The sequence below is a fragment of the Miniopterus schreibersii genome, assembly GCF_964146895.1.
Source record: "Miniopterus schreibersii genome assembly, chromosome: 14".
Classification (NCBI taxonomy): domain Eukaryota; kingdom Metazoa; phylum Chordata; class Mammalia; order Chiroptera; family Miniopteridae; genus Miniopterus; species Miniopterus schreibersii.
Window position 1 is genome coordinate 7,160,176 of NC_138114.1, and position 21,127 is coordinate 7,181,302.

The 21,127-nt window shown below is 36.6% G+C and overlaps 1 protein-coding gene across 1 annotated transcript in view; it reads left to right on the top strand.

The window, feature by feature from the left end:
- Positions 1 to 21,127, top strand: part of ZFAND4 (zinc finger AN1-type containing 4) — an 82,482-nt gene that overhangs the window by 23,675 nt on the left and 37,680 nt on the right. The window contains exon 5 of the mRNA XM_081158151.1: positions 12,195 to 12,342. Within this exon, the coding sequence (XP_081014277.1) occupies positions 12,195 to 12,342 (148 nt within the window). The remainder of the gene's footprint in view (positions 1 to 12,194; positions 12,343 to 21,127) is intronic.

Below are 21,127 nucleotides of genomic sequence, written 5' to 3' on the forward strand. Positions count from 1 at the left end.
ACAGTGAGAACTGCAGCTTAATCTGGTGTCTCTTGCTTGGCCATGAATAGAATCTCTTTATACCAGTTTCTCCATGTGCTAGCTCACTGTTGTTTTGATTTTCTTTCTGAAGAACATTCTCTTTTGGCTCTCCTTTCTTAAAGGAGAGAATCTAAGCTCCCTAGCTTATCACGTAAGGACCTTTACTACCTTTCATCACCAGTTTTTCAGGTGTCTTTAATTTTGCCATGTTTTTCCACATCTATTTCCCTTTGCTTGAAAAGTCATTTTCTTTTTTCACTTCAATTTTTCCTCAGTCAACTTGTTACTGTTGTGTTTCAGACATTGTCTAAATGTTGTTGTGGATTTCAGTTAAAATTGTACAATTGTTCCTCTCAAGGCAATTTTTTATTTCTCTTTTCCTTTCTATGTACCTATCAGAATTGAACAAAAAATAGAATGAACAAGAGAGGGGAATAGAAAACTTTCTGGTCATGCCTTGAAGGAAATTTGTCTTGCCTATTCTACAACAGGGGGTGGCAAACTTTTCTGTAAAAGGCCAGATAGTAACTATTTTAGGATTTTCAGGCTAAGAGATAAAATCAAGTGTAGGTACTTATATAATGAAAGAGAAAAAAAATTTTTTCACAAGATTTTTCTGACAAAATTCAGAATATAAAAGTGATTCAGGTCTACTAATGAGAAGAATGGAATTCTATTTTGTGGGAACAATTTCGGGGGTAGAAAGCCAGTGTTGCCTATCAAATTTGCATAATCAGTTGCAAAAGTTCATTTCTTTAAAATCGATCTGTAATGACATTTTATATATTTTATCTTGGAAAGTTTCTTTCCACACAGATAGGTACTACCAAATACTCATAGGAGTTCATGAGTATGTGATTTTAATTGAGCATATTCATCACTTGGAAGGTGTTTATTGAATTCTGTTAGAGTCTACTGTTACTGTTTACCTATTTAAAATCTTTCTAAATAGGCTTTTAAATATGGAAATTTCCATCAACTTGCAGTGAGGTATAAAAATGCTGCTGGGAGTATACCTTGAGTTCAGAAAATATGTCTGTTGCAAATTTGTGTGGAAGTGGAGATCTCAATTAAAAAGAAATTTTTTTAATTGATTTGAGACAGAGAGACATTTATGGGTTGCCCCCCATACCCACCCCGACCAGGGATTGAACTTGCTACCTGGGCATGTGCCCTGATGAGGAATTGAACCAGTGACTTTTCAGTGCACAGGACTACATTGAACCAAACCACACCAGCCAGGGCTCACTTAAGTTTTTAACTTTGGAAATCATGACATTAGATGTGATCACAGTAATGCTAGTTGTAAAAATGATATTACTATAGTATAAATTTCTCACATAAGTACTGTTTTGCCTTGTAATATTAGATGGAATTCACTAAGAAACATTATCAAGCCCACAGCTAAAGCTAATTTCCAAAGGCATTTAGTGTTTGATATTAGCAGTTGAGGGTAGTTCTTTTTGCTCAGAAAAATTCAGTGTTAGCTCTGAGCTAAAAAAAAATCACAATAAAACTACTACTGTCAAGCCATTGAACTGATGGCTAAGTCCATGAGACAAATGAAGTTTACCATTGACATAAGTGGTTCAATAATACATGATAGATTCAAATATTGGCCATAGAATACCTGCTGATGAATAACACAATTGACAAAACCTATGAGTAACCATAGGTTTTAAACACCTTACATTTTCATTACCTTTGTAAATTTGTTCAACTAAGCTTTTTTTCTCTCTACACATATATATACTGCATCAATTGTAGCAGATTTCACTTCAAGTCGTACTAAATTAGTGTTTTAGCAACTTCTTTGAAAATATTCTTAACTCTAGTTTTATGCAGCCTCTTCAAAGGGGCTAATTTTTCACTCACTTCAAACTTGGTATTTTTATTTTAAAAAATTTTTAATCTATATTGTTGAAAGTATTACAGGTGTCCCATTTTTTCCCCTCCACTTGACCCCCTCCACTTCACTCCCACCCCCTCCTCAGGCCTTCAGCCCATTATTGACTGTGTCCATGGGTTATGCATATATGCATATAACTTCTGTGGTTAATCTCTTCCCACCCTCCACCCCCCTTCCCTCTTTCCTCTGAAATATGATTGTCTGTTGCATGCTTCAATATCTCTGGATCTATCTAGTTCATCAGATTCTTTTGTTCATTAGCTTCTTCTTAAAGAAGACCCTTCAACATTTCCTGTAGTGCTGGTTTGGTGGGGATGAACTCCTTTAGCTTTTGCTTATCTGTGAAGCTCTTAATCTGACCTTCAATTCTAAATGATAGCTTTGCTGGGTAGAGTACTCTTGGTTGTAGGTTCTTGCTTTTCATCACTTTGAATATTTCTTGCCACTCTCTTCTGTCCTGCAAAGTTTTTGTTGAGAAATCAGCTGATAGTCATATGGGTGCTCCCTTGTAGGTAGGTAACTGCTTTTCTCTTGCTGCTTTTAAGATTCTCTCTTTGTCTTTAACCTTAGGTATTTTAACCCTTTGCGGTCGTATTAAACTTGGACATGGGTGTCGTACTGGTCGGAATTAATTTCCATTGAAAGAGCAGTGATACATAACATGCAAGATTATGAAGGATAAACAAGAGAAATTATGAACTGATACATGAATGAATAGAGTTAAGATTCGTATGGTTCCTTGCTGTGGTGGCTGAGAGCAGACATACGACCAGAACGGTAAAAAAACTTTGGTGGCTGAGAGTAGACAAACAACCGCAAAGGGTTAATTATGATGTGTCTTGTTGTGGGCCTCTTTGGGTTCTTCTTGTTTGGGACCCTCTGCGCTTCCTGGACTTGTAAGTCTATTTCTTTCCCCAGGTGGGGGAAGTTTTCTGTAATTATTTTTTCAAATAGGTTTTCAATTTCTTGCTCTCTTTCTTCCCCTTCTGGTACAACAATAATATGAACGTTGGACCTCTTGAAGTTGTCCCAGAGGCTCCTTATACTATCTTCATATTTCTGGATTCTTTTTTCTTTTTGCTCTTCTGGCTGGGTGTTTTTTGTTTCCTCGTGTTCCAAATTGCTGATTTGATTCTCAGCATCCTCTACTCTACTGTTGATTCCCTGTAAATTATTCTTCATTTCAGCCACCACAGCAAGGAACCATACGAATCTTAACTTTATTATGTTATCAATTTTCTCAGTTGTTTTTGTAATAATATGCTTGAGCATCCTTATTAACAAAATTCTCAACTCTGTATCTGTTAGCTTGCTTGGATCTATTTCATTTAGTTCCTCTTCTAGAGATTTCTTCTGTTCTTTCCTTTGTGATATGTTTCTTTGCCTCCTGATTTTGGCTGCTTCCAGGTGTTTGTTTCTATGTATTAGGTAGAGCTGCTATGTCTCCTGGAATTGGTAGAGTGGCTTTGTGTAGTAGGTGTCCTGTAGGGTCCAGTGGCTCATCCTCCCAGTTACCTGAACTGGGCCTTCTAGGTGCTCCCCTGTGTGGGCTGTGTGCACTGTCCTTTTGTAGTTGAGCCTTGGTTGCTGTTGGCGTCACTGGGAGGAATTAACCCTCCAGCCAATCAGCTGCGAGGACCAGCTGAAACCACAACCAAAGAGCCTCTGGAGACACCCCTATGGAGCAGGATTTATTTCAGTGGAGCTTTGGTGTTCACCAAGTGCTCCCCTTGAGTGTGTCACTCATGGATGTGGTAGTGTTGTAATCCAGTGTGGTAGAGTCTGATCACCAGGTGCACTGTCTCTGGGCCTCCTGGGAGGTGCAAAGTCAGCCTCTGCCAGTGCCTTGCCCACGGCCACCCAACATGAGCTACACAGAAAACCATAGTTGGCTGCTGCTTGTGCTGGACTTGGTGTTGTCCAGGAGAGGCCAAGCTTTGAACCAATGCAGGCTGCCACTAGTGCCAGGCCTGGTGCCCCATATCAAGTCATATGAGGCACACTGCTGCTTGTTTGAGAGATTTTAGGAAAGTCCTAAGCATAAGGCTCGAGAGGTCACTTTCACAGAAAAGCCACTGGAAATGGCTTGAATGAGCTTGCAGGTAGTGAGGGGCGGGGTCTCCGGGAATCACCAAGGTGGGGCCAAAGGTGTGAGTCAGGTGCTGGTGATTCAAATATGGCACCTGCCTGCCGGCTGTGTTTGGGAAGGGCTCACCAAAGGAGCAATGACCTTTTCCAGCTGTTCCATCTGGGAGAGAGCTGCCCCTCCATCTCTTGCCTTGATTTCAGGCAGGTTCCTCCCTGAATGTTCCAGGTTCCTTTCAAGCTGTTGCCTGGCGCTGGGGCTCAGAGGGAGCGTGTCCGAGTGAATCTGTGTGCGGGCCCTTTAAGAGGAGCTGCCTGGGACTCCCGCAGTCTCCGACCCTCAGCAACATTCCCTCTGGGTTTCACAGCCCGAAGTTGTGGGGACTTCTTTTCTCAGCTCTCAAGCCCTGGGCTGGGGGGCCTGATGTGAGGCTGGGACCCCTCACTTCTCTGGGAAACCTCCACCCCTGAGATATCCCTCCCAGGTTTAAGCCATGGCACCGAAGTGGGCCCGCGGCTGCATTTCCACGATTCAGCCCCAATCTGCCTGTGTCTCCACTCTTCCTACCGGTCTCGATGCTTTTTCAGGTTCCTGATTGTAGGGCTTCTGTTCAGCTAGATTTCAGGAGTTTCTTAGTGATGGCTGTTCTGTATTTTAATTGTAATTTTTATGTGGTTGCGGGAAGCAGCACGTATAGCTGCTACCCATGTCGCCATCTTGTTTCCATCCTCAAACTTGGTATTGATGCCCTGAATAAATGAAAACAGCTGAACATTATCAGTAACTTATGTTGATTCATCAAAAGCCAAGCAAGGATTCCAAGATGGCTGTAAATTGAGTGGAAGCTACAGTGACATTCTCCAGGGACCAAACCAGTATTACAACTAAAATGTAGAAAAGACCATCTTGAATAATCCACTGAAGACTAGTTGGAGAGAACCCTCATAACCATGAGGAAAAGTGGAGACCACATATAGACTGGTAGGAAGTGCAGAGGTGTGAGAGGGCTGACTGGGCTCCACAGGCAGTAGCTGAAGTTCTGGAGGGATATATCAGCTGTGGGGGGTTCCCACTGAGAACTATGAGGCCTAAACCCCAAGATGGGCTTTCCAGCCAAGAGCATCAGAACTGAGAAAGGTGCCCACATAACATCTGGCTGCGAAAAGCAGGGGGATTTCTGTCTGCCAGGGAGCGATGGCTGGAAATGCAGGCACCCTCTTAAAGGGCCAATGCACAAAGTTTCATGGGCAGCCACTCACCTTGGGGCAGGGCAGAGAGGACTAGAGCTGTATGAGGAGAATTTAGGGATGCTTGCTTTGGGGGTAGAGCTCAGAGGGTAGCCATCTGGATTCCTGTGCTGAGTCATTCCCCCATACTGCAGAAGACATCTTGTCTCAGGCAAACACAGTCCAAGCAGCTTTTGCTGGGGGCGGGGGAGCAAATGCCCATTCCCTGTTAGAAAACCTCTCACTCGACCCTGTGGAGTTTCTACAGCCTGAGACTCATTAAGAGAATGAATAACAATGAGCCTCTGGGAGCTTTGAGTCTTTGCCTGATTTGCTTCTGGACCCAGGGCTTGTAAAAGCAGAACTTGGTACTCATCTTGGTTCTGTCCAAACACACCCAACCACCACCCGCAGCAGAGGGTACCACAGCTGTGGAGTGTGGAAAACTTCAAACAGAGTACTCAATGCCAGTCACAAACAGTGTCTGACATTGGCCTGCACCAAAGATCATCCAGAAGACTGGGAGTCCTAGCAGATCTACCTAATACATAGAAACAAATCCAAACAGGCAGCCAAAAGGGAGAGACAAAAAAACAAACTCCAAATGGAAGAACAAAGGAATTTTCCAGAAGAAGAGCTAAATGAAATGGAGATAAGCAATCTGTCAGATACAGAGTTCAGAATACTGATCATAAGGGTGCTCAAGGGCATGAGAAAAGAAATGGAAACTATGAAGGAAATTAAGAATGACATAGTAGAAATAAAATTTTAAAAAACACTGGAAGGAATAAACAGCAGATTAGAAGAAGCTGAGGGTCAGATCAGCAAATTACAAGACAGCAGAAAAAAATCAAGAACAAAAAAGAAAAAACAATTAAAAAACAGGAAGACCGTTTAAGGGAACTGTGGGACAACATGAAATGTAACAATATTCACATCATAGGAGTGCCAGAAGATGTAGAAAGTAAGCAAGGGTTAGAGAACCTGTTTGAAGAAATAATGGCAGAAAACTTCCCTCACCTAGTCAAGGAAAAAGTCACACACGTTCAGGAGACATAGAGAGTCCCAAACAAGAAGAACCCAAAGAGGCCTATACCCAGACACATCATAAATAAAATGCTGAAATTCAAGGCAGAATCTTAAAGTCAGCAAGAGAAAAGCAATCTGTTACCTACAAAGGAGCTCACATAAGGCTGTCAGATGATTTCTCATCAGAAACTCTGCAGGCCAGAGGGGAATGGCATGAAGTATTCAAGGAAATGCAAAACAGGGATCTGAAACCAAGACTACTCTATCCAGCAAGGCTATCATTCAAGCTAGATGGTGAAATAAAGAGCTTCCCAGACAAAAAAAAGCTAAAGGAGTTTATCACCACCAAACTAGCATTGCAAGAAATGTTAAAGGGACTGCTGTAATAAGAAGTAGAAATAGAACAAGAAACATAGGCGTAAAGAAATAAAATGGCAATAGATAACTACTTATCAATAATAATCTTTAATATAAATGGATTAAATACTCCAGTCAAAGGATACAGGGTATCTGAGTGAATAAGAAAACATGACCCAAATATATGCTGTCTACAAGAGACCCACCTCAGAACAAAACACTCATAGGCTGAAAAAAACAAAGCAAAAATCTTCTGGAGGACTTTAAAGGAGAGATTGACAGCAATACAGTCACAGTAAGGGACTTTAACACCCACTAACTTTACTGGATAGATCTTCCAGACAAAAAATAAACAAGGAAACAGTGACTCTAAATGACACACTAGGTCAGATGGATTTAATTTACATTTATAGAACCTTTTACCCCAAAACTGCAGAGTAGGCATTCTCCTCAAGTGCACATGGGGCATTCTCAGAGGCAGACCACATGTTAGGACACGAACCAAGTCTCTACAAGTTTAAGAAAATTGAAATCATATCAAGTGTCTTCTCATACATTTACACTATGTAGCTATAAAAAAGGATCCCTTACCCTTTGAGACAACATGGTAGGACCTGGAGAGTATTATGCTAAGTGAAATAAGCCAGTCAGAGAAAGACAATTGTCACATGATCTTAATCATTTGTGCAATGTAATGAACAAAATAAACTGATGAACAAAATAGATCCAGAGACATGGAAGCATGGAACAGACTGACGAATCTCAGAGGGAAGGCAGGGGTGAGTGGGCAGGTGGGGAAAGGTTAACCTAAGGACTTATATGCATAACCCATGGACACAAACAATAGTGTGGTGAAGGCCTGGAGGAGGGTGGGCAGGGTAGAGAGCTCAAGGGGGGGGGAGAGGGGGACATTTGTAATACTTTCAACAATAAAGATAAATTTTTAAAAAGCCAAGCAGAGCAACTTCAGATAACTTGCCTTATTTTTAAATTAACTATTGATGTTGCTTCCAGTGATGTCAACTCTTTGAGAAATTGTCCTTGCTGAAGGAGTAGTCTTTAAACAGTTTTTTTCCTCTCTGGGCACATTTCTTTAAGTGCTGTAATTAACCATGGTTTAATTAATTCTGTATTGGTAAACAGATTTTCCTGCTTGGCTAGTAAATAAACCACTTAGAAACTTATTTTGGTTATAGTCTCATTTTCATTTTATTTACTTGTTTGTTTTAATTTTTACTCCATATGGGAGGGAGGGAGAGAAAGAAATATCCATGTGAGAGAGAAACATCGATCAGTTGCCTCCTGTACATGCCCTGACCAGGGATCAAATCCGCAACCTAGGTCTGTGCCCTGGGAATCAAACCTGCAACCTTACGGAGTATGGGACTATGCTCCAACCAACTGAGCCACCCAGCCAGGGCTATTTTTTTTTTTTTTTTTGAGGCAATTTTACTATGGCGAGAAGTTCCATTTAAAAACTTAAAATTTTTCTGACCATTGCTTTCTTGCAATTGAGAACATTGTGATGAGTCCTTAATCTGGTAATGTCCAAATAGGTTGTTTTTCTTTACCATAGCTACAGTGTCATTGCATAATAAACACAATGCTTTGATGTTTAATTGATAGCAAAATGAGTCACTCTCTACTGTGCCTTAAAACTGGAGCATTCAAAGTCCACTGTTGTTTTGACATGTTGGATATATACTGGTAATTAAAAAAAGCCACTGTACAGTGATACACATGGCACCCAAAATTCTGTTGAATTATGACAATGCCACTGTGATTTGTAGTGTATAAGAGCCACAGTGCAAAGCAATGAGAGCCACATACAATTCTGCTGCAGTTACTCAACCCTGCCGTTGTAGTGCAAAGTCAGCCACATGCATATGTGATCAAGTGAATGTGGCTGTGTTCCAGTGAAACTATCTATGGACACAAATTAGAATTTCATATAATTTTTACGTTATGAAATATTTTGAGTGTTTTTCAACTCTTTAAAATTGTAAAACCACTCTTTACTCCTGGGGCTTACAAAAATAAGTGGTAGACTGAATTTGGCCTATGGCTATCAGTTGCTGACTCCTGCTCTAAGAAGAAACAGAGAACTGGGTGCTTATTTGATTCATTCCGTACAAAATCTGGTATCAGTCATTTTTAGTCTCACATCTTTTCAGTTAATCATGTCACCTTCCTGCTTTTTTAAGAGGGACAAAATAGGAGGAGGCATTTTAAGACCTAATTAATTAGTAACTTTTCTGTGAAAGCCATGAGGACTTGGCTTCATGATGAACAATATTCATGCTGAAATTAATATTACATTTGCTCATCTCTTATTCTTTAATCATATTATTAGATTAAAAGATTAAGAAAAAGTTAAGTATAAGCTTTCAAGGAAATATTGAGGGAATTTGTATTCTCATGTGAATTCCCTATGTGCATGTATTAAAATTTGATTTTCTCCTGGTAAAAAAAATATTTAGAAATTCAAGAAAATATTTAAAATATTTAAATATAATGAAGAATATTAATATAAAGAAGAATATTAATTATAAAGAATAATATTTTGGATTAAATTTATAAATTATGTTATCCTAGTGTAGTTGTATTTTTCCAATTAGAAAAAAATTGTGATTGATTTCTAACGGATCTCATGAATCTATACTTTGTGAGGGGAAACAAAACCAATAATGTGATTATTTTTAAAAATTAGGTAAATTTAAAAGTGTTTTTAATTCTCTAAAATGTATCCAGTGAAATATTTATCATAATTGTACTTTTTTACATACACACACACACACACACACACACACACACACACACACACACACACAAACACACACACACTCTTAGGGAAACAGTAAAGGACCAGTTTTAATTTTTTTTAATTTTTAAATTATTTTTTAGGGAGGTTGAGTCATAAACCTCTTTCAAAATTCAACATGGGTAGTTGAAGTTAAAATGCCACAGGATATAATAGAGAAGTACTTCAAGTGTTACAAGGTAATCAAGGATTGAGTATATTGAGTCGTTCCTTCCAACTCTAAGGGTAAACTGGCAGAAATCTTCACTCAGCCCTCCGTTTCAGGTATAGTTAACCCCAGACAAGAGCCTTTACATACTATAAGTTCTGTTCCATTTTTGGGTACAGAAGCAGAATACAGTAAGGTCTGTTTGGTGCCTGGGGAAGCAACAGGAAGTAGTATAAAGAGAATTTTGAACCAGACAGATGGGGGATTTGAATCTTAGGTCCACCATTTATTAGTTCTCTGGTCTTCAACAAAATTACTTAACCTCTCTCAAATGCAGTTTTATTTGTAAAATGTATTATATCATCTTATATAATTTTTGCGAAGATTAGAAATAATATATGAAAAGTACCTGCAGAGTAGGCATTTAGTAAATGGTAACAATGTTAATTTAGTGTTGTGCCTTTTGTGTAAATTTTTATACTGTAGTAGGCATCTACAACAGTATAAAGGTAGAAGTAATGGTCACGAGGCACACACTAGGGACTGAACTGGTTATGGGGTCAATTCCTGCCATTCTTCCTTCTAATAGTCATGCCTGCTGTGCATGTAATCAACCCTTAATTCAAAATGTCATCTCTTTCATCATATAAAGTTTACGAATGGGGTGATTCACCCTCTACTTGGCCTTTGTGTGGTGGTAGTATGTGCTTCAGAAGTGTTATGGAATATGCCTTATCAAGGCTATCCTAAATCGTTTCCATTCGTACAACCATATAGAACAGGAAATCTTATTAATGCTCATATTCTTTAGATACATTAATTTTCCTATAAATAAGCCAGTCACAGCGACTAACATATTCTTTTTCTGCTCTATTTAAAATTTTAGTCATTCTTCAAATTGCTGAGCTTGTGTTTTTTTCAAACTCTTATTGTTTTAATTTTCTCATTGCTGAAAAAGTTTAATTTCGCCCTGGCTGGCGTGGCTCAGTTGGTTGGAGCGTCGTCCTGCACACCAGAAGGTTGTGGGTTTGATTCCGTCAGGGCACATACCTAGGTTGTGGGTTTGATCCCCGGTCAAGGTGCCTAGAAGAGGCAACTGATCCATGTTTCTCTCTCACATCGATGTTTCCCTCTCCCTCTCTCTCTCCCCTCTCTTCGTCTCTCTCCTCAAGTCAATAAAAACATATCCTCGAATGAGAATTAAAAAAAAAAAAGCTGAATTTCAATAGTGTTTGTGTTCAGTTCAACAAACATTTTTTTAATATGTGCCAGGTGCTAAGACTAGGAAAACAAAAAAGCCTAATAACTGCTTTCAACTTATACATATGGTGGTGGAATAAAAGGGAAAGATAGACATGTAAGTATAAATATGAAGATGGTGTGATAGGTGCCATTGCATTATGCAGTCAGAGAAGGACCGCAAATAATAATTATGTTAAGATATGAACAAGTGCCATGATAATTAATAATTGAAATGTTTTACATGTTTAATAATTTGTGTCATGACTTTCCTGGAGTGTCGTTTTGTTTTGTTTTAATATATTGATTTCAGAGAAAGGAAGGGAGAGGGAGAGAGAGAAATAGAAACATCAATGATGAGAGAGTCATTGATCAGCTGCCCCCTGCATGCCTCTGACTGGGGCCTGAGCCTGCAACCTGGGCATGTGCCCTGACCGGGAGTTGAACCGTGATCTCCTGGATCCTAGGTTGATGCTCAACCGCTGAGCCACGCTCGGCCGGACTGGGGTGTCTCTTTTCACTTAAAATCCATGCTCTTCTAGGTGGTTACATTTCTTTCTTTCTTTTTTTTTTTAATATACCTTTATTGATTTCAGAGAGAGGAAAGGAGAGGGAGAGAGAGAGATAGAAACATCAATGATGAGAGAGTCATTGATCAAGCCTGGGCATATGCCCTGACTGGGAATCGAACCCCGATCGCCTGGATCCCAGGTCAACACTCAACCGCTGAGCCATGCCCAGCTGGGCTAGGTGGTTACATTTCTAAACACACTGAGAAAAATCTTAAGAACAGAAAATGTTCGGATGACAACTGTGTATGAGTTCTTGTTTTTTTTTTTAGTGAGGATACTCTCAGGATGAATAAAAATCAGGACTTCTGTGTCAATATTTTTTTCATTCTGGTTAATGGAAATTTGATCAGCTTGTGGTCTAGGTTTTCACAGTTTTCAGCCTTGCTGATAAAATGAAATCAGATCATTCTTGTGGGTTTTGCTAAGGATAATAATAGATATCCTAATCTCAATCTTACAATTCTTTTTTTTAAATGCTGTATTCATATTTACTTCTGGATATCTTTGGGAATGATATAGCCAAAAAGATCTTCGCTTATGGTATACTGACTTCAGAAAAGCTCAGCTGTACTAGAATTTTCAGTAATGCTAGATTATGATATTTACTTCTATTTATTATTTTCTCCTAAAAATATATATTTAAAATACACTTGCCTTGAATTTACATTAACAAGATGGATTTATTGTTTTATCATTAGCAGCGTCTTAGTTTCTATTGCAAGTAGAGTATTTTTAGTCACTGGGCCTGCGTCAGGCACATAACAACAGGAATTATTTTCTTTGCAGTGGTGGTTCGGGGTATAATTTGTACACTGATGAGGATGAAGAAGCTGAGCCTTCTCCTTCTGGGCAGCAGATCATTGAAAACTCAATAACCATGAATAAGATGAAGCTGCTGAAGGCTAAGATGGAGAACATGAATCTCAGCAAAAAGGTGAAGCTGTCGGCACTTGGCCAGGCCTTTCTCTAGTATTGATGTTTGCTGGTAATTGTGAAAAAATTATTTATAAAATATTATTTATCTCAAGTTTTTGGCCTCAGTAATTTATTGAGATATTAAAAGTGATGAATTGATTTTATAGACTAGCAACAAATCTAAAGTATTATACTGCACTTAAAATAATTTGTGATTTTTGCCCTGGCTGGCCATGGCTCAGTGGTTAGAGTGTCGGCCTGTGCACCAAAGGGTTGCAGGTTTGATTCCTGGTCAAGGACATGTACCTGGGTTGCAGGTTTGATCCCCGGCCCCGGTGGGGCACATAGGGGTGGCAACCAATTGATATGGCTCTCTCACATCGATGTTTCTCTCTCTCTCCCCTCTCTCTTTCTCTCCCTCCCCCCACACTCTCTCTGGAAATCAATGGAAAAAATATCCTCAGGTGAGAATTTAAAAACTTAAAAAAAAAAAAAAAGGGAAAAAAATTTGTGATTTAAAAAATTTCATAGTGCTAAGGATAATAATAGATATCTTAACCTCAATCTTACAATTATTTTTTTAAATGTTGTATTCATATTTACTTATTATGGATATCTTTGCCTGGGTGTTGACAAGGAATATGCTTATGTTCAGCTTCACAAGGTATTGTCAGTTTTCCAATGTCCTAACAAAGTAATTGAACCGATTTACATTCTGTCCAGTAATGAGACTTGCAGTTTTCATGTGTTCTTACCAGAGTTTGGTATGGTCGAGGTTTTTGTTGGTTTTGTCGTTCTGGTTGATGTGTAGAGTCCTCATATTGCGGTTTTAATAAATTCCTTTCTCTGACTAGTGATGTTGAGCACCCTTCATATGTTTATTGGGTATTTGGATATCCTTTTTTGTAAAATGCCTTTTCAAATATTACCCATTTTTTATTGAGTTGTATCTTTTTTGCTTATTGATTTTTTTGAGATTTTTATATATTCCTTTGTCTCACATATATAATATATGTATATACATATAACATATATATCACTCCTCCATTACTTTGTTCTATTAATAGCTTATCCCCTTTTCTTTATTGAAATCTTATATGTATGTATAATAAAATTCATAGGTCTTTAATGTACAGCTTGATGAATTTTTACAGTAATATATACTCATGTGGGAACAAGCCAAATGAAAATGGACCTGTCTCCAGTTTTCCTTATAACCTTTCCTAGTCAATACCTATCTTTTCTATTCCCCAAACTAACTACTGTTCTTATATTTTTGACCATAAATTAGTTTTGCCTCTTTTTGAGCTTTGTATAAATGAAGTTATATGTTCTTTCCTTTTTTGGTCTGGCTTCTTTTGCTCAGCATAATAGTTTTGAACCTCGTGTTGTATTATCAGTTCATTCTTTTTTCTGCTGTGTGACTGTCCTTCAGTCTGTTTCTTCTCCTTTTAATGGGCATTTGTGCTGTTTCTAGTTTTTGCCTTTCAACAATACAGCTGCTTTGAACATTCTTATACATGTCTTTGATGGACATACACAGCCTTCTTTGGGGGCATGTACCCAGGAGTTCTCTTGTAGAGTCATAGGGTAGGTGTATATGTAGCTTTAGTCTCTGTGTCAAACCAACTTTGTCAAGCGCTTGAACCAGCTGATACTCCCATCTGCAACACTGAAGTTCCAGTTTGTGCCACATCCTCCTCAACAACTGATAGTCAGTCTTTCATCTTAACCATTCTGGTGGGTGTGTAGTGGTTTTCATTTTCATTTCTCTGATGAGAAATAATGTTAAGTTTTTCATATGCTTATTGGCCATTAAGATACTAACTTTTGTACCAACTTTTTTTATATCATATATTTACATGCATCAGATTTTTAAAAAATTCTTGACTTGTTAACGCCTGGTTGTCTTTTGCTCATTTTTTAATTGGGTCATCTGCCTTTTGCTTACTGTTTTTTATAGGCATTTTGATACTATGGATACAAGTTTGTTTTTTGTATTTCAGAAATGTGATTTATACACAGCTTGCTCTTCCACTTTCTTATTCTTTTAATAGATATTCTTTATTTTAATGTATGCTAACTTAACAGTTTTTCTTTTATGATTACCAATTTTTATAGTCTTTTAATGAAGTCTTTACGTACCACAAGGTCTTGAAGACACACCCTCTGTTTTTCTCTAAAAACTCTATGGTTGTTCCTTTTTTCACTTAGATTTATAATCCACTTGAAACAAAATCATTTTAAAATATAATATTAAATAGGGTGAAGATCATTTTCTCCACAGTCTTAGATGTTTTTGTACCTAACAACTGAACTTCAAAATATATGAATCAAAAGCTACAAAGATAGACAAATTCATAGTTATATTAGAAGATTTTTACACTTCCACTCTCGAAAAATGTATAGAAAAGATAAGTAGTTAGAAAGGACATAAAAAGGCTTGGACAATACTCTTAACCTCCTTGTCCCAATTGACATGTATAGAACTCTCTACCTAATGACAGTAGAAAACACATTTTTAAAAAGTGCACTTGGAACATTTACTAAGATAAATCGTATTATGTGCTAGCAAATAAGTCCCAATAAATTTGAAAAGATTCAAATCATACAAAAAAATTTTTTTACTTTATTTTTATTGTTGACACTATTACAAATGTCTCCCATTTTCTTCTGCCCACCTCCACCCGGCCGCCGCCTTCCCTCTGGCCTCACCACACTGTTGTCTGTGGGTTATGCGTATATGTTCTTTGGCTAATTTCTTCCTCCTCTTTCATGCAATCCTCCCTCCTCCCTCCTCTCTGATAGCTGTCAGTCTGTTCTATGTATCCAGGCCTCTGTTTCTGTTTTGTTCATCAGTTTATTTTGTTCATTAGATTCCACATATAAGCGAGATCATATGGTATTTGTCTTTCTCTGACTTGCTTATTTCACTTAGCAAAATCCTCTCTTATTACAATAAAATAAAATTAGGAAATAAAGATATCTGGAAAGTCTAATATTTTGGAATAGCAGACTTACAAGCAACAGGTCAAAGAAGAAATCCAAAAGTATGAAATCATTCTTATATTCTTAGAATGAACCACTCTTCTAGCATTTTTCTTTTTATGTCTTTAGATTTAATTTGCTAATACTTTATTTAGGATTTTTGTTCATCATCTGTAATTTTCATCTTTTCCCAACATACAGCAAAGTTGAAAGAATTTTAGAGTGAAAATCTGTTTATCTACAACCTAGATTCTATAATTAACACTTTTAAAAACATTTATTTTTAATTGTGGTAAAGTACACATAAAATTTACTTTCTTAATAATTTTTAAGTGTACATGCCGTTCAGTAGTGTTAAGTACATTCACACTGTTGCACAACCAATCTCCAGAACTTCTTCATCTTGCAGACTGAAACTATTCATTAAACAACTTCCTATTTTCCTACTCCCCCCATCCTCTGGCTACCACAGTTCTGTTTCTATGAATTTGACTTTCTAGATACCTCATTTAGTGGAATCATATGGTACTTGTTTTTTGTGGGGTTTTTTGTGACTGACATTTCATTCAGCAATGTCCTCAAGGTTCATCCATGTTGTAGTATATGTTACAATTTCCATACTTTTTTAGGTTGAGTATTCTATTGTATGTATATACTACATTTTACTTATCAGTGCATGTGTTGATAGTGTTGCTTCCTCCTTTTGGCTGCTGTGAATAATGCTATGAACATGGGTATACAGATATCTCTTTGAGATCTCACTTTCACTTCTTTTGGATATATACCCAGAATTTCAGGATCATGTGGAAATTGTATTTTTAACTTTTTGAGGAACTGCCATTGTTTTCCATAGCAGTTGTACCTTCTTACAATCTCACCAATGGTGTACAGGGGTTCCAATTTCTTTGTATCCTCACCAACACTTCTTTTTTTGTTATTTTAGTAGCCATCCTAATCGGTGTGAGTTGATATCTCATTGTAGTTTTGACTTGCATTCTTCTAATGATTAATTATGTTGAGCATCTTTTCATGTGCTAGTTGGCCATTTGAATATCTTCTTTGGAGAAATGTCTATTTAAGTCTTTTGCCCATTTTTGAATTGGGTTATGTGTTTTTATTGTTAAGATTTAAGAGTTCTTTATATATTCTGGATATTAACCTCTTATGAAACATGATTTGCAAATAATTTTTTCTATTTTTTGGGTTGTCTTTTTACTCTGATGGTAGTGTCTTTTGATGCACAAACTTTCAAATTTTGATATAGTGGAATTTATTTTTACTTTTGTTGCCCATTTTTTTTGGTGTCAAATCTAAGAAATTATTGCTGAATCCAATGTCATGAAGCTTTTCCTCCTATCTTTTTTTTTTTTAAATATATTTTTATTGATTTCAGAAAGAGGGAGAGGGAGAGAGAGAGATAGAAACATCAATGATGAGAGAGTCACTGATCGGCTGCAGCCCGCAACCCGGGCATGTGCCCTGACCGGGAATCGAACCCCGATCTCCTGGATCCTAGGTCGACGCTCAACTGCTGAGCCATGCCCAGCTGGGCCTTTCTATCTTTTTTAAAAATACTCATCCAAGGCCATGCTTTTATTGATTTTAGAGAGAGGGGAAGGGAGAGGGAGAAGGGGGAGAGAGAGAGAGAGAAGGAGAGACGCATTGATGTGAGAGTGAAATGTTGATTGTTTGGCTCCCACATGCACCCCAGCTGGGGATCAAACTCACAACCTGGGTATGTGCCGCGACTGGGAATCGAACCTGGGACCTTTTGGTGTACTGGACGATGCTCTAACCTACTGAGCCACACTGGCCAGGGCTCCTCCTATGTTTTTTTCTAAGAGCTTTACAGTTTTAGGTCTTACATTTAGCTCTTTGATACATTTTAAGTTAATTTTTGATTTTGGTGTAAGCGTTCCAACTTCCTCTTTTGTATGGGGATATCCAATTTCTTTTTGTTAAAGAAGCTGTCTTTTCCCCATTGAATGGTCTTGGCACCTTGTTGGAAATCATTTGACCATATATGTGAGAACTTATTTATGGGCTCTCAGTTCCAGTCCATTGGTTGATATGTCTGTCTTTATGCCATTGCCACACTGTTTTGATTACTGTAGCTTTGTAATAAGTTTCGAAACTGAGAAGTGTGAGACCTACAACTGTGTTCTTCTTTTTCAAGATTGTTTTGGCTATTTGGGATTCCTTGAGATTCCACATGAATTTTAAGATGGATTGTTCTATTTCTGCAGAAAATGCCATTGGGATTTTCATAGGAATTACATTAAATCTGTCTATCACTTTGACACATGATTTATGTAGAAGTGGTCTTCTTACTTTCCAAACATGTGAAATATTTTTTACCTTTTTGTTATTATTTGTACTTTAACTGTGGTCAGAGAACATACTCTAAATGACTTCAAGTCTTTGAAATTAATGAGATTTGTGACTAAGCATATTGGCGAATGCCACTTGTGCACTTGAAAAGACTGTGTAGTCTGTCACAATATATATTAATATGTATTGTGTCCTGTATATATTAATTAGATCAAGTTTGTTAATTGTGTTATTCAGTCATCTGTATCCTTTCTGAATTTTTTTGATCTGTTTTCTATCAGTTATTGAGAGAGATTTATTAAAAATCATCCTCTTTGGTTGTATGTCTATGTATTTCTCCAGTAGATGTTTATTTTTTCTTTATATATTTTGAAATTCTGTCATTTGATATAGTAAAGATTTGTGTGATATTTAAAGAATGACATCTTCCTTGTAGTTTAACATTTTTATTATTATACAATATTTCTCTTTATCTCTAGTAATGCATTTGTCTTAAAATCTTTGTCCATTATTAGTATAACTATTCTATCTTTCTTTTTTGTGTTTCTTTTGTCTCTCTCTTCCATCCTGTTACTTCCAGTCTGTGTTCCTCTATTTAAGTTTTGCGTCTTGTAATCAGTACATGGTTGGTTTTATTATTACTTTTATTTAAACTGCCAAGCTTGAGTCTTTTATTCCATTTACATTTAGTGTAATTACCAGTATATTTGGATTTTCATCATCTTATTATATTTTTTATTTAATCACCTGTTTTATGTTTATTTTTCTCTCGCTTTTTGGATTAGTATATTTTTTCATTATTCAGTTTTGTCCTCTATTACTTTGTTAGTGATGCATTTTTATACTGTTTATTTTGAGTTGTTACTCTAGAGACTATAATGTGCATTCTTGACTCATAGTCTAATAAAAGTTTTTTACCACTTTCCTGTTAATGCCAGAATCTTAGAACACTAACTCCCATTTTTATATACAAATACCTTTTGTGTCATTGTTGTCATGGGTTTTAATTTTACATTTATTTTGAAACCCTCAAATGTTTTTATATTGCCAATATTATTATTTATATACCAATATTATTATACACATAATGATTATATTATTTATTACACCCATATACACTTTACGTAGATTCCCCAGTAAACATTTTTTTCACATTTACTTTCTCTTCCTGTTTTTTTACCTCATCCATTTGGGAGTTAGTTGCAGATATCACAACATTTTACCCTAAATACTTTATTTAGCATGTATCTCCTAAGAACAAGGACCTTCTCCTACATAACCACTACACAGTTATTATACACATAACTTTTGTTTATATACATTATGCTATCTGTATTCATATTTCTCTATGTCTCAGTAATGTACTTGATAACATTTTGTTTTGTTTTTTAATTTTTGTCCTGTTTTCAATCTGGGATCCAGTCAAGAATCATCATTGCATTTAGTTGTAATGTTTTTTAGTCTCCTTTTTAATAGAACTGTATGTCTTTTTCGAACATTCATGTCAGATATTTTTAAAGAGTCTAGGACAGTTGTTTTATAGAATACCCTTAATTTGAATTTGTCTGATTGTTTCATGATGATTAGATGAAGGTTAAACATTTTTGGCAGAAATATTACATAAATCATGTATTTATGTATTCTTTTCAGTGTAACGTAACAGGAAGCACATAATATGAATTTTTAGTATTCTCATTTTTTTTTTTAAAAAAATTGGAATTTGAGTTGATTTTCCCTTTTATCCAAGAGTTGTTTAAAATTTTTAAATGTTAAAAATTTCTGGTGAGGGAAGCTTTTTGATTTTTCATTGTTTTTAATTTCTAGTTTTATTACATGGCAATCAGAAAATGTTTATCTTTCTACTTAATAAATTTGATTATTTTTATCTAATATCACTCTTTATGAATATTCTATGCATATTGTAGAAGATGGTCCATTCTTTATCATCAGGGCAAAGTTTGATAGATATCTATAATATTAACCTTATTGATTGGTTATTTAGGTCCTATATTTCCTTCTGTTTTGTCAGCTTGATTTCTCTTCGAATGAGAATAGCGATATGTGAAAGTCTATTATTAGTAGGTTTCTGTTTACTTCTCTTTTCATCTCCCATAATTTTTGCTTTAAGAAGGTGGTGGTTGTGCGATTTGGTGCATAAATGTTAATAAGATTATATTTTTATTATACTGCTAATTATAGGTGTTATAAAGTGTTTTATCTCTGACTTTCAGGGTGAATTTTTTGCATGCATGTGTGTATGTGCATGTTTGTACGTGCATGTGTGTGTGTTTGTGTCTCATTGGGAGTGGTAGTGATGAAAGGACCTAGGACTGTTTGTCCTGGAGAATTGTCCTCCAAAATGCAGACTGCAACTTTCTAGATTTGTTTTGGTAATTTTGAATTTACCTCTGATTTTAGACTCTCTCAGGATCTGAAAAATAAATACATTCTAAAGAATGTGGGAATTATTAGTGTAATTGCTGCTAGGCCTGCATTAACTGAACTGCTATGATTAATCACTGCATCTTTTTTCTTGTACCCTTTTCTTTGAGTATTTATTATGTGCTGTCTCATGAATAATTAATAAAGTAAGAATTATCCCCATTTTACTGGTGATGATACTGAGGTTCATAAGAATGACCAGATTTGACAAAGGTCCCTGGCTGGTATTTGACAGAGTTGTGAAAGAAACCCTAGTTCTCTGCTTTCTGTCAAAAAATTTTTTTTTTTCAATTACAGTTGATGAACAATATTATATATTAGTTTTAGGTGTACAGCTCAGAGATTAGACATTTATATAACTTACAAAGTGATCACCCTGATAACTCTAGTACCCATCTTACACCACACATAGTTATAATATTATTGACTATATTCTCTATGCTTTACATTACATCCTTATGACTATTCTAATAAATAGCAATTTGTACTTTTTAATCCCTTTACCTTTTTTACCCATCCTTTCATGTCCCTCCCATCTATAGTTATCAAAATGTTCCCTGTATCTATGAGTCTGTTTCTATTCTGCTTGTTCGCTCATTTTCTTTTTTAGGTTCCACATATAAGTAAAATCATATGGCATTTGTCTTTCTTTGTCTGACTTATGACACTCCCCACAATACCCTCTAGATCCATCCATGTTGTTGCAGATGGCAAGATTTCATTCTTTTTTATCGCTGAGTTATATTCCATTGTGTATATGCACCACTTTTTGGAAATTAATTCATCTATTGATGAACATTTAAGTTGCTTCCATATCTTAGCTATTATAGATAATGCTGCAGTGATCATGTGGGTATGTTATTGGAGAATTGTGCTGGTCAATTCCTCTGTTGCTATTGGGAGTGGTGTTCTTGGGGCACCACCAGAATAAGAATTTCTGGAGGCTCACATGGGAGGATGAGATATTGTAGAAAGTTTTATTTGTGTGAAATTACACCCCTCTGTTTCCAAAGTCCCATTCCCCTTAAACCAGTGCTGGAAAA